The 14,885-nt window shown below is 59.4% G+C and overlaps 1 protein-coding gene across 2 annotated transcripts; it reads left to right on the top strand.

Moving 5' to 3' along the window:
- Nucleotides 1-3,094: 3,094 nt before the first annotated feature.
- On the top strand, nucleotides 3,095-14,512 carry DENND6B (DENN domain containing 6B). 2 transcript variants are annotated; one of them, XM_049884753.1, is made up of 20 exons: nucleotides 3,095-3,368; nucleotides 8,482-8,520; nucleotides 8,593-8,635; nucleotides 9,190-9,302; nucleotides 9,815-9,895; nucleotides 10,497-10,602; nucleotides 10,677-10,756; nucleotides 10,836-10,898; nucleotides 11,121-11,176; nucleotides 11,398-11,520; nucleotides 11,802-11,897; nucleotides 12,068-12,162; nucleotides 12,260-12,325; nucleotides 12,570-12,634; nucleotides 12,939-13,028; nucleotides 13,115-13,240; nucleotides 13,445-13,554; nucleotides 13,643-13,745; nucleotides 13,827-13,901; nucleotides 13,974-14,512. In XM_049884753.1, exons 1-20 carry the CDS (start codon nucleotides 3,168-3,170, stop codon nucleotides 14,094-14,096), a joined length of 1,854 nt encoding a protein of 617 aa, XP_049740710.1. In that variant the 5' UTR covers nucleotides 3,095-3,167; the 3' UTR covers nucleotides 14,097-14,512. The 2 variants fall into 2 exon arrangements, with proteins under 2 accessions (XP_049740710.1, XP_049740711.1); XM_049884754.1 differs by having other exon boundaries at nucleotides 13,115-13,168; nucleotides 13,974-14,510.
- Nucleotides 14,513-14,885: the final 373 nt, after the last annotated feature.

The following is a 14,885-nucleotide window of genomic DNA, read 5'->3' as shown; positions in this document are numbered from 1 at the left end:
TGGGAATTCCAGAACGTAATGAGCTTAATTGTGCTCGTGAGGAATCTGTACATGGACCAAGAGGCAGTCGTTCGAACAGAACAAGTGGATACTGCATGGTTTAAAGTCAGGAAAGGTGTGCATCAGGGTTGTATCCTTTCACCATACCTATTCAATCTGTATGCTGAGCAAATAATCCGAGAAGCTGGAATATATGAAGAAGAATGGGGCATCAAGATTTGAGAGAGACTCATTAACAACCCGCGTTATACAGATGACACAGCCTTTCTTGCTGAAATTGAAAAGGACTTGAAGCACTTACTGATAAAGATCAAAGACCACAGCCTTCAGTGTGGATTACACGTCAACATAAAGAAAACAAAAATCCTCACAACTGGACCAATAAGCAACATCATGATAAATGGAGTAAAGATTGAAGTTGTCAAGGATTTCACTTTACTTGGATCCACAATCAACACCCATGGAGGCAGCAGTCAAGAAATCAAATAACATGTTGCATTTGGCAGATCTGCTGCAGAGACCTCTCTAAGCTGTTAAAAAACAAAGATGTCACCTTGAGGACTAAGGTGTGCCCGACCCAGGCCATGATGTTTTCAGTTGTCTCATATGCATCCGAAAACTGGACAATGAAAAAGGAAATACTTTGGACATTTGTCAGGAGGGATCAGTCCCTGGAGGACATCATGCTTGGTAGAGAGTTGGCGAAAAAGGCGATGACCCTCAACAAGATGGACTGACACAGTGGCTGCAAAAATGGGCTCAAGCATAGCAACAATTGGGAGGATGTCGCAGGACCAGGCAGTGTTTTGTTCTATTGTACATAGGGTTGCTAAGGGTCGGAGCCAACTCAGTGGCACCTAAGAACAGCAACAACAACAGGTTCAATGAAATATGGTAATTATAAAGAATAACAACTTTGTCGCTTACTAAATATCCATATGCCCTACATTTCCCAGCCTCCTTTGCAGTTAGGTGGGGACCATGTGAGTAGGTTTGGCGAAAGGACTGTAAGTATATATAGACTTAAGCAGATAAAAGCCAGTGTTTCTGTCCCACTGCCGCCGTGACCTCAGAGGCCACGTATTTCGGAGGTACAGTCAGTGAAAGCACATCTCCTGACCCCACCCATCAGTCTGTGTCTGAGTGGGAAAGCCAGGATTTGGGAGTATCTGTTACTCCTGGTGGTGCAGCAGTTAAGAGCTTGGCTGCTAACCAAAAGATCCGCATTTCGATCCTCCAGCTGCTCCTTGGAAACCCTATGGGGCTGTTTTGCTCTGTCTTACAAGGTCGCTATGAGCTGGAGTCGACTCAACGGTAACGGGTTTGGTTTGGTAAGGGTTACTCCATAGCCTAGCTTGACTTACCTTGGAGTTGGGTGTTTCCATTAACAAAACCTAAAATGTGTGGTACTACAGTGATGAAATTACCGTTTCTCAGCTCCAAACTCACACTTTTATGCTCCATTCTGTGGTGCTGGGCCAGCTGCTCCTTATTCTGTTCTGCTAATAAGAGACACTGGAGGAATCCTGCCAGGCAAGAGAGGGAGAGGACTCTTCCCATATGCTTTCTGTGGGTTTCCTATTCCTGAGCCACTTCAGCTGTGCTTCTTCACTGTGACAGTAAATGAAAAATTGCATCGGGGGGAGGTCACATTATATTTCTCTTGGCCAGCACTTGTTTCAATACACGGGCCTGAGACAGCCTGCAAGGTGCAGGGGGCAGCCCAGAAGGGGCAGGGAGATGGCTGAGGGTGTTGGACGCCAAAGGTGAGAAAGGCGGACCTGGGAGCTGAGTGCACACACCGGTGACCCGAGGCCTCTTCAATAAAGGCATCTGGGAGAACACTAGCATGGCCGGACAGGTACCCAGGACCTGACACCCCTCTGTCAGCCCCCCCAAGACCAAGAGACGAACCCAGGGAGAAGAAGCGATAAAGATGCTGCCTGGGTCACTAAGAATATTCGAAAGTGGTCGGAATACCACAGCCCCCACCAGACTGAGTCCAGCACAACCAGAGATGCCCCCCTGTCACCACCGACTGCTCTGACACGGGTCATATTGGGGGTCCCGGACAGATCTGGAAAAAAATGTACAGCAAAATTCTATCTCACACACAAAAAAGACCAGACTTACTGGTCTGACAGAAGACGGGAGAAACCCCGAGCGTATGGAGCCTGGACACCCTTTGAGCTCCATAATGCAGTCACTCCCGAGGTTCACCCTTGTTCAGACAGGCCCATAAAACAAAAGGAGACTACGTGGGCACACCAGCCCCGCGGCAAGGACAAAGAGGCAGGGGGACAGGAAAGCTGGTCGTAGGGAAGCCGGGGTCGAGAAGGGGAGGGCGTTGACATGTCTTGGGGTTGGAAACCAATGTCACAAAACAACGTTTATTCAGTGTTTACTGAGAAGCTGGTTTACTCTGTAAACTTTCATCTAGAGCACAATTTTAAAAAATCTTTTAAAGTGGTCAAAATAAGTGTCTGACGTTTGGTAAAAGAAAGGCCCAAAATAAAGACTAAATTAAGTTACGAAATGCTGTTTAAAATGCTGCCAGGAGGCTGAACCGGGCCGGAGCTGGGCAGTGGCCCCGGAGGCGTGAGGGGCCTGGGGAGGACCCTCCGCGGCCCCAGTGGGGCCCGAACCCGCACCCGCCCTACCCTACCTCCCGTCTCGCCCCCCGCCCGCTGGTAGGGTCCCGGCTAGACCCCCTGCCCCACCTCCCGCCTAGCCTCTCCCCCGCCGGTCGCACCCCGGCTAGCGCCCCTGCCTCCCCGCCCGCGCCCCCGCCCGACCCTGCCTCGCAGCCTCCCGGAGCCCGCCACCACCCCGGACGCCCCTCCTGCGGGCCACTGGCCACTCGGGTCCGCTCGGGCCCTTCCGGCCGGTCAGTCGGCGGCCCTGTGCGGCGCGGTGCTCCTCCGGCCGACAGGCGGCGCTGTGCGGCGCGGTGCTCCTCCGGCCGACAGGCGGCGCTGGGCGGCGCGGTGCTCCTCCGGCCGACAGGCGGCGCTGGGCGGCGCGGTGCTCCTCCGGCCGACAGGCGGCGCGCTGGGCGGCTGCAGGGCCGCTCTGCCGGCGGCGCCGCGCGACTGCTCCGAGGCGCGCCCCCCCCGCGCGCGTTCCCTCGGCAACGCGCCGCCGCCGCCGCCGCCGCCCCCGCGGCTATGGACGCGCTGTCCCGTGCCGGGCCTCGCCGGTCTCGTGGCGGCCTCTGCGCGCCGACCCCTGAGCCGGGCCCCGCGGTTGCCTCGCCGCCCTCCGGCCGCGCGGCTCCGGCTCCGACGCCGCCCTGGGCGCGCTTCTCCGCCTGGCTGGAATGCGTGTGCGTGGTCACCTTCGACCTGGAGCTGGGCCAGGCGCTGGAGGTGAGTCGGCGGGCGCGCCGGGGAGGGGGCGGGGGGGCGGGCCGGGGACGGGGACGGGAGGGGGCGGGGAGGGCCGGGGAGGGGGCGGGACGGGAGGGGGAGGGGAGGGCCGGGGACGGGGACGGGAGGGGGTGGGGAGGGCCGAGGAGGGGGCGGGGAGGGGGAGGGCCGGGGAGGGGCCGGGGAGGGGGAGACCACTCCTCTCTCTGCAGCCACTGCCGCATCCAGGTGACCTCTTCCTGGCTGCTGTCATGTCCCAACAGGCCAGGTTCCCTGGGCTGGGCCTCCGCCCCCATTCTCATCTTCCGAGGGTCTCAGCCTGGTGTGTGGCATTGCAGACACACCAGGAATCTTGCTGTGGTCTTCCTATTGCCTGCAAAGTTCTGCCCACCCCCACCGAACATGGTCGAGTCTCTTCCTTGGAGTGCAGATGGAAATGTCATACCTCAGGGAGGCCCCAGAGGCCCCCTCAGTATGGTCGTCTGTGCACTGGGCCACAACACAGGCTGGGGGCTTACTCGCTGTCAAAAGGAAACTTCTGAAAGCCCAAGAGGTAGTGAGCACCATGGTGCAGGGTGAGGCTGCACTGTCATCCTCAGGACAGCTGATTGGCTGTCTACATGGCTGGGCAGAGATCCCCTACACTCCGCTTAGCTTCGAGGTGCCTAGAAGCCCAATGTCTGCAACGCCGGAGTAGCAGCTCTCAGCAAGATTGCACCTGGCCATGTGTCAAGCTCCTTTTGTGGAGACCACCTCCCACGAGGCGCCAGCTTTTCCTAACACCTCTGTTGGGAGAGGGGGCCCAGAGCCCAGAGAGGGAAAGGAATCTGTCCAGGGTCATACAGCTGACACGTGGCTGCCCCGAGTCCACTCTCACCTCTGCCCTGTGCTGCCAGATTGTTCCCTGGGATCACAGGGAAACAAGTGTTTTCTCATTCTTACAGAGCTGTCCTGTACAATTTTCTGCAATGTCACCCTTCACAAAGCTAGCACTAGGCACGGTCTGCTGCAGGCTGTGTATGCTGGGCCTCTCTGAGCCTTTCCTGAGTACACAGCTCAGGGGCCACCTCTGAAATGCAAAAATAGGGCTGTTGAATCCCTGGGGAGGTGTGACCATCCTGCCCTCAGCAGGTGCCTCTTCCTTTCCTCCTTGCCCTTTAGATCCTCAGGAAGAACGGTGGGCATTTCTCTCACTCACTTATTCCCAGCTCAGCACCTCTTCTCCATACTGGGTGCTGGAATGAGAATACATATGGAAAACACAAGAGGCTGCCTGCCAGAAGTGCAAGCCGTTTGACTGACACTAGCTCAGAAGGAGATGTGCCCTGGTGGGCAGGCGGGCATCAGAAACAGTGCCCAGAGGAAGGAGACCTTGGCTAAGTTTTGGAGGAGGCAAAGAGTAGGGAAAAAAAAAATTTCAGGTAACTTTTCTTCCCAAAACAGCCAGCGTAGAATGGCAAGGAGCTGTCCACTTGCTCATTCGCTCACTCACTCATTCATTCCTTCAATAAAGCATTGAGTAGCTGCTCCAGCCAGGCCCTATGGTGCGGTGGCACAGGCACAGAATTCTAGGAGAAAATGGGCCCTGCCCTCCAGGAGCCCATGTCCTGTGCTAGGGAGACACATGGGTGAGAATAGAGCACAGTGCACCCAGGACGTGCGGGAGCCACGGCAAATGGAGCATCTGGGGTGGATGGAGTGAAGCAGGGACAGGGGCTTGGAGAGCAGGCGGGCAAGTCCTGCATGGAGGACTGAGTGCAACTTGCCAGGTCAGGTAAGGAGTTGTGGCCAGAGTCTGCCATCACAGCTATTAAAATGATCGCCCCTTGATATCCCTGCTAATTCAGGAAGCCCCGGAGTGACCTTCAGTTGGAGCACCCCAGAGCCTCATCCACCGCAGCATCTGTCCTCCCAGGGCAGCAGCTCTCAAATGATTTGGCCTCAGGACCCCTTTGCAATTCTAAAAATGATTGAGGGCCCCAAAGAGCTACTGGAGCTTACATCTGTCCACCTTCACTATGCTGAAAACTGAAACTGAGATATTTTTAAAATAGCTTTTTTAAAAAGTAATAAACACGTTATGTTTTAGCATGGCACGTGTTTATGACAACATCCGTATGTTCTAAAGAAAGAGCAATTTGGTGAGGAGTGCCATTCCCTTAATTGGTAGCCTTCAAATTTACGTAACTCATGGTGACCCCATGTGTGTCAGAGTAGAACTGTGCTCCATAGGGTTTCAAATGGCTGATTTTTCAGAAGTAGATGCTAGGCCTTTCTTCCAAGACATCTCTGAGTGGACCTGAACCACCAACCTTCTGGTTAGCAGCTGGGCACGTTCACTGTTTGCACCACCCAGGGGTCCCAGCATTGCTCTACCTCTTTGCAAATGTGATTAACATCTGGCCTGGTAGAAGACAGCCAGGTCCACCTGCATCAGCCTATGATAACTGGACCGTCATCGCCTCTGGGACACCACTCCATATGCTAGCGAGGAGTAGTGGAAAAGACCACCAGCGTGTGAAAGTAGCCGTGACCTTGCAGACCCCTGAGAGGTCTGGGGTCCCTGGGTACCTCTAAAACTGGCATGATGGAGGCGTCTGGCCTCCTTGTCTAACTTCACAAGCGGGAAGGAGAATCAGCCCAGAGTTGATTCCTGAGGCAGATGTCAGACATGCCACCGCCTTGTAGCCTTTTTACCAATTCTGACACCATCCCTCCCAGGACACTCTTTACGTCTCTGCTGAGTTCGCTAATTTGTTGCAGCGGCCACACAGTATTTATAGCCCATACTCACAGTTACGGGATTTGTTAGGGAAGTAACAGGTTAACATTCAGGCTCAGGAATGCTCAGGATACAGTTCTTCCATCAGGACAGCCTCGTCTCAGCCGTGCTGAAGGCAGGTCTCTCTCGGCCCTTGGCCCCTCGGCCGGCCTTTGCCCTGCTCGGACAAGTGTTAACACAGTTTTTAGCTGTGCCGATAAGTGCCCAGAGGCACCCGAGTCTGCCAGGAAGCCTTGGCCCAAAGGCATTCAGCTCTAGCTCCGTGGATCAACAAACCTAGCTCTTCCAAGTGACCAGAGGCCCCGTATCCACCAGCAAGCCCCCTGCCCGAAGGCATACAGCTTTCTTACTCCATGAGCCAGGGTGCCCACTGTGCCATCTCCTGCTGCTGGTCTCCTGGTTCTCCTGCCGCTGTTTCTCTGCCGCTGCCATCTCTGGTGTTACAGCTCTCCCTCTCTGCCCTGGTTCTGCTGCCTTTGCCGCCTCTCTTTGTCTTTTGTGTTATAGCTCTTTCCTCTCTCTCTGTGTCTCCTGTTAAGCCTAGCGGATGGCAGAACTGACCAATCCCTCATTAGGGCTCCATGCATCTTATTTACAATATTAGCAAGCTACCAATCCCCTTGGTTGGCCACAAGCACCTCATCTGCATAGTCCCCCGAGTCATTTAGTGGGAGTTAGGAAGACAGTGGCTGGAAGGGTCATATTAAGTAAGTCACTGCAGTACCGGACCATGCATTGAGAACCACTGCCCTAGTGGCAGCCTCTCAGACCACCAGGCCCAGAAGCAGCAGCCAGAGCAGGTGGCTCCAGTAGGAGAGAGTTTGTTCTGTGTGGGGACAAGACCCCCTTCACCTTGGGTAGAGCACAGCCTGACCTTCTCGGCCTGGGGAGCGCACTGGCCGCCCTCCACTGTCCCTACCTCTCTGTGAGGCTTTGCTCCACCCTCTCCAGGCATACCCATCCTGTTCACCCAGCTTCCTGCCTCAGTCTCACAGGTTTCCAGGGTCTGCTCAGAATCCTGACCTGGGCACTACGGCCCTGTCCTGGCCATAGGACCTGCCTCTGCTCAGCCCTCCTTCACGTGAGCTATGTGGTCTTGTGCGCCATCTGCTTGCTTGGTCCTGACAGTCTACAAAGCTGTCCTGAAGCTCAGCAGGTCCGCCTTGCTACACACCTCCCCTCGTGACTCCTCTCCCTGCTTCGTGACCTCCTTCTGTGCCCCTTTGCTGGCTTCCTTTTACGCAGTGCCACCCTGATTCTGTTACACCCCACAAACACTGTGCTCTCTGCTGAACGCCCAGGTCCTGGACCTGCCCTCACAAGGCATAGAGCACAGCAGGGACAAAATGAAGCCAAGGCAGTGAGCCCCCTACACGGGACAAAGCAGGGCCCTCGTCCTGTCGCACAGAGCAGATACATCACCTGCCAGGGGCTCAACAGGGTGTTGCAGACCCGCAGGAGCAGCACCTCACCAGTCTGGAAGTTCAGGGCACACCCCAGAAGAAGCCTGTCTCAGCCAAAACCCAGAGGGGTGACAGGAATTTGGGATGGAATGAGGTGGGGGTTGCTGTACACACAGACCTTCAGGCTCAGGCCCCTCTCCCCTCAGACTCCCAGCCCTTCTCCCCTCAGACTCCCAGCGCCTTTTCCCACAGACTCCCACCCCCCCTCCTTGAGAACGCAGGAACCCCCCTCAGGCTCCAAGCAGGAGGAGCCTGCCCAGGGAGCAAAGGTGCCCCCAGGAGCATCGTGTCCCTTTATTGGACCACTCTAGCTTCCCCCAGAACTTCCTCAGCCCACAGGGAGTGGGCTCAAGGCTCCCACCTTTCTAGCTGTTGTCTGGTAGGGGCCACCCTGTTAACCTACGAGTGGCGCGAGGCTTCAGAGAAACCAGAGCAGGGTAAAGGGGCACACAGGAAGCTGTCACAGGGCAGCTGGGCTGGTCAGGTGGGGCCTACAGCCACAGAGCAAAAAGAGGGCCTGCTGTGGTCCTGGTGGTGTGAGGATGGCTGTTGGCCCCAGGGTGGTGGGGAGGCCCACCATGGATATTCACAGGAGTTGGGACAGACCAAGTGGTGTTGTGCTGGAGGGAGGCTATGGGGGGGTGGGGTCAGGGGGTGAGAATTGTGGGCTGGCAGGAGAGAGGAGGGGGGAGCCAAAAAGGAGCAGCAGGAGAATAATCTGCACTCAGAGGGAGAGGGACGCCCCTGCTGCTCAGCGATGGGGAGGGTCAGACCCCTGTCCAGCTGGTGTTTACGAGGTGCCATGGGATGCTTCCTGGGGAGGGGAGCACCTGTCACTCTAGGCTTCCTATGCCCCACCTTCCTGCAGCTGGTGTACCCAAGTGACTTCAGGCTCACGGACAAAGAGGTGGGTCTCAGCCCCTGGGGAGGACGCTGCCCGGAGCGGCTCAGCACTGGCGGCCTTTCCTGTCTGTTCCAGAAAAGCAGCATCTGCTACCTGTCCTTCCCTGACTCCCACTCAGGTAGGCCACTACATCCCACTCGGGTAGGCCACTCCATCCCACTCAGGTAGGCCACTTAGGTAGGCCACTCCATCCCACTCGGGTAGGCCACTCCATCCCACTCGGGTAGGCTACTCCATCCCATTCGGGTAGGCCACTCCATCCCGCTTGGGTAGGCCACTCCAACTCACCCCGGGGGCTGGGGGTGTGAGAGTGAGTGAGTGGAAGGACAGGCTGCCAGGACACCCTGTGGCCCAGCCCACTCGGGCAAGTGCCAGCCTCACCCCACCCCGTGGACAACACCAGAGCCCATGATACGCAGTGGCAGCTGGGTACCCTGCTTTGCCGTAGAAGACCACCACCTCCTGGCTGCCTGCCTGCTCCTCTCGGGGTCCCTCCCGCCTGATTCTCTGTCCCCCACCTGCCTCGTCTCTGGGCCAGGCCCACTTTGAACCCCTCGGGGAGAGTGTACAATTGGGACCACCGTCCCTCCCCTCCGCAGCCTGTGTCTGCACCTCACAGGTGGGGCTCTCCCCAGGCCTGGTCCTGACTCGTGTGGGCGGGCTCTCTCCCAGGCTGCCTGGGGGACACTCAGTTCAGCTTCCGAATCCGCCATTCGGGAGGACCGAGGAGCCCCTGGCATGCTGACGATGGTCACTACAGCAGCGGGGCACCTGTGTCGCTGCAGGTGAGGGCCCAGTTTTGCGGTGGGCATCTCTGGCCAGGCCAGCCCCTTTGCTGCTGGTATTCATCATGCCCACTCCGGGGCCACTTCGAGGATGTCCGGCTCTCTATGCACCCAGGCCCCCCCCAACAGGGTCACCACCTACTGTGGGCCCTGCTGTTCCTGCAGTTGCAGCCAGGGTACCCTGGCCTTAGTTTGGGGGTACCCCAGGAGCCCCCGGAGCTTTCCATGTGCCCCACGAGACTGTAGCCAGATGTCTCGTGGTGAACCAGGCCATGGTAGACATGAACAGAGGCTAGTGCATTTCTGGTGGCCCCGGGACCCCAAGTCACATGCCACCCTGTCAGCCCTGGGGGCTTCCACCTTGGTGTCCAGTCTGGTCAGATGGCTGTGCTGTGGCCTTAGGGCAGGCCCCAAGGGGCAAACCTCAGAGGGTGGAGGGTGGGCCCAGCAGGATGGCCTGGGTGGGCACGAGCTGGTCGGTGGCCGCCCGGTGACCCTGGCGCTCCTCCCAGCGGGAGCCCGCGCACTACTTTGGCTACGTGTACTTCCGGCAGGTGAAGGACAGCTCCATGAAGAGGGGCTACTTCCAGAAGGTGAGTGACCTGCCACACTGGGGATGCTGCAGAGAGCCCCCCTCCTGTGCCCCTGGTCCACCTGAGCTGCCCCATGGGCAATGGGGCCGTGATCATGCCTGCTGCGCCTAGCTCTCCTTGCTGCTCCCTCTGGGGACAGGCCTACTGCAGCCTTTCTGTGTCTGGTCCAGGACATCCCTGCTCCTCACCACTTGCTAGAGGGGCCCTGGTGACATCTGTGGGGTTAGGACAGCCTCAGTCATGAACTTAGATGCTGTAAACACAGATTGCCTGGTCCCAGGGAGACCATTCCAGAACCAAGGCCACCGGCATTTCCCCTGCGGCGTGCCCCAGGCCCAGCCCACCCGCTGTCACTGGTGGCTGGATCTCCCCATCCGTATTGGGGACTGTGGGTTTTCTCCCATCCAACAGTCTGCTCCCTTTCTCTGATATCCCTCCCTGAGTCTCGGGGGCCCTCCCTGGGCAGTCGGCAGTCGTTCTGTGCAGTTGGTGGGGCAGCTGTCTGGGTGCCCTGGACCCCCTCAGAGTAAGCCTGGCCTCCTGGGTGGCTGGGTGGCACCTGGCCCTGCCTGTGCCCTCTGACCGCTCCCGACCCATGCAGTCGCTGGTGCTGGTGTCCCGCCTGCCCTTTGTCAGACTGTTCCAGGCGTTGCTGAGCCTGGTCGCCCCTGAGTACTTCGACAAGCTGGCGCCCTGCCTGGAGGCCGGTGAGTGATGGTAGGGATGGCCTCGGGCACTTCTCTGGAGGGCCGCCTCCTTGACTGACCGCCTATGTCCACAGTATGCAATGAGATTGACCAGTGGCCAGCCCCCACGCCAGGGCGGACCCTGAACCTACCTGTCATGGGCGTTGTCATCCAGGTAAGGGCCGGTGGGCAGGTGGGTGGGCCGGCGCTAGGGCACGGAGGTGTGCTCCGCTGGCACAGCCCCCTCCCCGCAGGTGCACATCCCAGCCAGAGTGGACCAGCCTGAGACCAGCCCCCCAAAGCAGTGCAGCCAGGAGGTAGGGGTGGGGACCCGAGGCCTGCTGCACTGCACCCCAACCCTCAGCCTGGGCCTTCCGTCCTCTGTGGGGCCCCAGACCACAGATCACTCTCCCCTGCATGCCAGGTGGGCGTGAGGGACAGGGCTGCAGCCTAAAGGCTCCCCTTGGCCGAGGTGCTGTTTAGGGCAGTGGGGCACCCGCCTCACCCACCCTCAGCCCCTGAGCCTTACCCTCCCTTAGAACCTACTACCTGCCCCGGTGGTCCTCACCAGTGTCCACGAGCTGGACCTGTTCAGGTGAGTCTCACAGGGGCCAGTGCCCCTGCCCACCTCCCGCCTTGTTCTTGATTCCCTCCCACCACACCCCTTCTGACCCCCCCCCCACAGGGCCTCACCCACCAGGCCCCCTCTGACCATCCCCTCCACAGTGCCCCGCCCACCAAGCTTCCTCTGACCTCCCCCCCCACAGGACCACGCCCACCACCCCACTCTGATCACCCCCTCACCTACATGTCCAGGTGTCTTCAGCCTGTGCTGACCCAGGTGCAGACTCTGTGGGAACTCATGCTGCTTGGGGAACCTCTGGTGATCCTGGCACCCTCACCCTCTGTGTCCTCGGAGATGGTGCTGGCCCTGACCAGGTACCTGCCTCCCTTGCCTGTACCAGGCCCCCCCTAGAATGGGGGTGCAGGTCTAGGGGTGGGGCCGGGTAATTGCAGACAAAGGGGCAGCTCCACTCCTTGGGCTCTGGATGCATTCCCTCCTCCCCCTCTTTCCCGCTGCCCCCATCCAGGGCCTGGCCCTGGCAGCAGGTGGGAGGGGTCCGGGGTCTGGGAGCACTGGGTGTCCTTGTCGGGGTCCAGGGGCAGCTGAGCGAGCCCATGCTCCAGCTCACCCCTCCCTGCTGCTCCCACGGCCGCAGCTGCCTGAGGCCCCTCAAGTTCTGCTGTGACTACCGCCCCTACTTCACCATTCACGACAGCGAGTTCAAAGAGTTCACAACACGCACGCAGGCTCCGTAAGTGCCCCACCCTCCTCCCGCCCTGCTCTCCTCCCTGGGCCGCCCCCCTCCCTGTCCACCCCTATTCCTGGCCCTCTTCTTCCCCAGGATCCCCTGCTTCCCCAGCCTTCTCTCCTGCCACCCTGGGCCTCTGTCTCTCTGCCTTTTTTTTCTCTCTTTCTCTTTAGACCAAATGTAGTTCTGGGAGTCACAAACCCTTTCTTTATCAAAACACTCCAGCACTGGCCCCACATCCTCCGAATCGGTGAGCCCAAAATGTCAGGTGAGGCTGGCTGGCCGAGGATCCGTGGGGGATAGGGTGGGGATATAACCCCTTGAGACCTCCTGGGCGTTGAGCCGGCCTCTGATGGGTTTTGCAGGGGACCTTCCTAAGCAGGTCAAGCTGAAAAAGCCCTCACGCCTGAAGACACTTGATACAAAGCCAGGTTTGTGGCTCCCTCAGGCTGAGCCCTATGCTGGGGAGGGGTGCATCTTCTCCTCCTTGGCAGCCCACCCCGCTCAGTTCTAGCAGGGCAGCCAGGCCTCCCCATGCTTTCTCTCCTTTCAGGCCTCAGGTCTGCTCTACAGCAGCCTCTTCATGTCTCAGGGTGGGGGTGAGATCTGTAGGTGTAGCCCATGGGTGGGTTGCCGGGGTCTGGGGTGCAGCAGAGGCAGCATCTCCCCCTCCAGGCCTATACACCGCATACACAGCCTACCTGCACCGGGACAAGGCACTGCTCAAGCGGCTACTCAAGGTACAATGGGGGTGGGCGTACAAGAGCTCCGGGGGCACTTATGGGGGGACTGGGTGTGAACTGGGGTGTGCGTAGGCTCCAGGAATATGAAGTGTCCTGTACAGGGCCCAGGGGTGTGAACTAGGCGCGAGTGGACATCAGAGGTGCACAGGGGTATGTGAGCTTGGTGTTTAGGATCCCGGGGGTGGGTGTGAACTAGGCCTGGGTGCACATCAGAGTTCCACAAGGGCATGTGAACTTGGTGTTCAGGACGCAGGGGTGGGTGTGAACCAAGGGTGCACAGGGCTCAAGCAGGACCCCACAGGGTATGCAGAAGAAACGGCCAGTGGACATGCAGAGTGCTCTGCTGAGGCGGCACCTCCTGGAGCTCACACAGAGCTTCATCTTCCCCCTGGTGAGGCCCTGCAGGAGGGGCAGGGTGCGGGGGGTGGGGGGGACAGGTGGTGGCCACGGCCCTGGAGCTCATTCCCCTCCCCCCAGGAGCACTACATGACCAGCCTCATGCCCCTGCAGAAAAGCATCACACCCTGGAAGGTGGGTGGCCAGGGAGGCGCCCTCGCTGGGGAGGTGCATGCACGTGGAGCAGATTGGAGAAGCAGCCTTGAGGTTCTGGGGGTGGCCAGAGGTGGCAGTAAGAAGGGGAGGGCTGGGGGTGCAAAGCCTCAGGGGCAGAGAGGTGGGTACCAAGGGGAGGGGTACTGTCCCAGGCAGTGGGGGCTGGGGTCTTCAGGCAGGCCATGGAATGTTTCTGGAAGCTGCCATGGAAGGAGCCTCCCAGGCAGCCTGTGCTCACTCAGTCCTCTGTCTCAGACGCCCCCCCAGATTCGCCCCTTCCGCCAGGACGACTTCCTGCGCAGCCTGGAGCATGCGGGGCCCCAGCTCACCTGCATTCTCAAGGGCGACTGGCTGGGCCTCTACAGGTGGACAGTGGTCGGGGGCAGGGCTACAGGTGTCTTGTGCCCACCCCTTGACGCACACGAGGTCAGTTTCTCCTCTTCACACCCACAGACGGTTTTTCAAGTCCCCCCATTTTGACGGCTGGTACCGGCAGCGGCACAAAGAGATGGCCCAGAAGCTGGAGGCGCTGCACCTAGAGGCCATTTGCCAGGCGGTGAGGGGGGATGGGGCTGCGGGGCTAGGGGGGCTTGGTGGGGCGGGGCCTTGGTGACACCCCATGCTGTCTCCCTGGCAGAACATCGAGGCCTGGATAAAGGACAAGTCCGAGGTGGAGGTGGTGGACCTGGTCCTGAAACTTCGGGAGAAGCTGGTGAGACACACCCCCTAGCAGCTGACAGCGGGGCAGGCAGGTGCACTCACCTGATCACTGCGCCCCCTGCAGGTACGGGCCCAGGACCACCAGCTCCCTGTGAAGGAGGAGACGCTGCAACGGACCCAGCTGTACATCCAGATGGTCATCGGCTCCCTGCCCAAGGACCTGCAGGCTGTGCTGTGCCCTCCCTGAGGACCGGGCCAGGTGCACGGTCCCCGGAGGGCTTGTTTATCCCCAGGTGGCTGCTGAACATAAGCCCCCCCACTCATCTGCATCCCCACTGCTCCTTGGCCTCAGCCCCGCCCAGGCAGGAACCCCCGGCCCACCCCGCTATTCTAGCAGTAAACGCAGCGTTTGGAACCACCATCTGGTCCCTGGCTGTCTGGGGGGGTTATCTGATGGCCAGAGGCCTGCTTCCTTCTGGGCCCCACCTGGCCTCCATGGGGGCCACCAGCAGGGCGTCAGGGCCTAGAAGACTCTGAACGCTCACTGATCTGGATGCTGCCGACCACCGACCTCCTCCCGGGTGCCCATCTGCCTGGACCCAGGACTGGAGAGGATGGGGGGGGGCAGACCCCTCTCCTTCACTCAGCCCGCCCACTCCACCTTGCTTGAGGTTGGGGGTTATGTCCACCGTGGTCATCGCTGGGAGGGGCAGAGGCTGAGGTGGGCAGATTCCTATAGGAAGCACCCTGCTTCCGCCGCCCTTGGCTGCTCCACTCCCCCACTGGCCCTCTGCCCCTTCTCGGCACCCCTTTCCTGGCCCCAGGCGTGCATGGGCTGTGCTGTGTAGGGCCGGCCGCGAGGGGGTGGTGTAGCGCATGGCATATGGCCTCTGGGAGAGCAGCCAGCCAGGCCGCACTCAGGGCTGACGATGGAGAGGCCTCTGGCCGCCACCACGTCCCAGGCCTGCCAACCCCAAGCAGGCTTTGTCCTGGTTCCCACACCCAGAAGTGCCCCACTGGACACCCGGCTCCGTCG

The sequence above is a fragment of the Elephas maximus genome, chromosome 4 (assembly GCF_024166365.1).
Source record: "Elephas maximus indicus isolate mEleMax1 chromosome 4, mEleMax1 primary haplotype, whole genome shotgun sequence".
Lineage (NCBI taxonomy): Eukaryota > Metazoa > Chordata > Mammalia > Proboscidea > Elephantidae > Elephas > Elephas maximus.
This window is presented reverse-complemented; position numbering and strand designations above follow the sequence as displayed.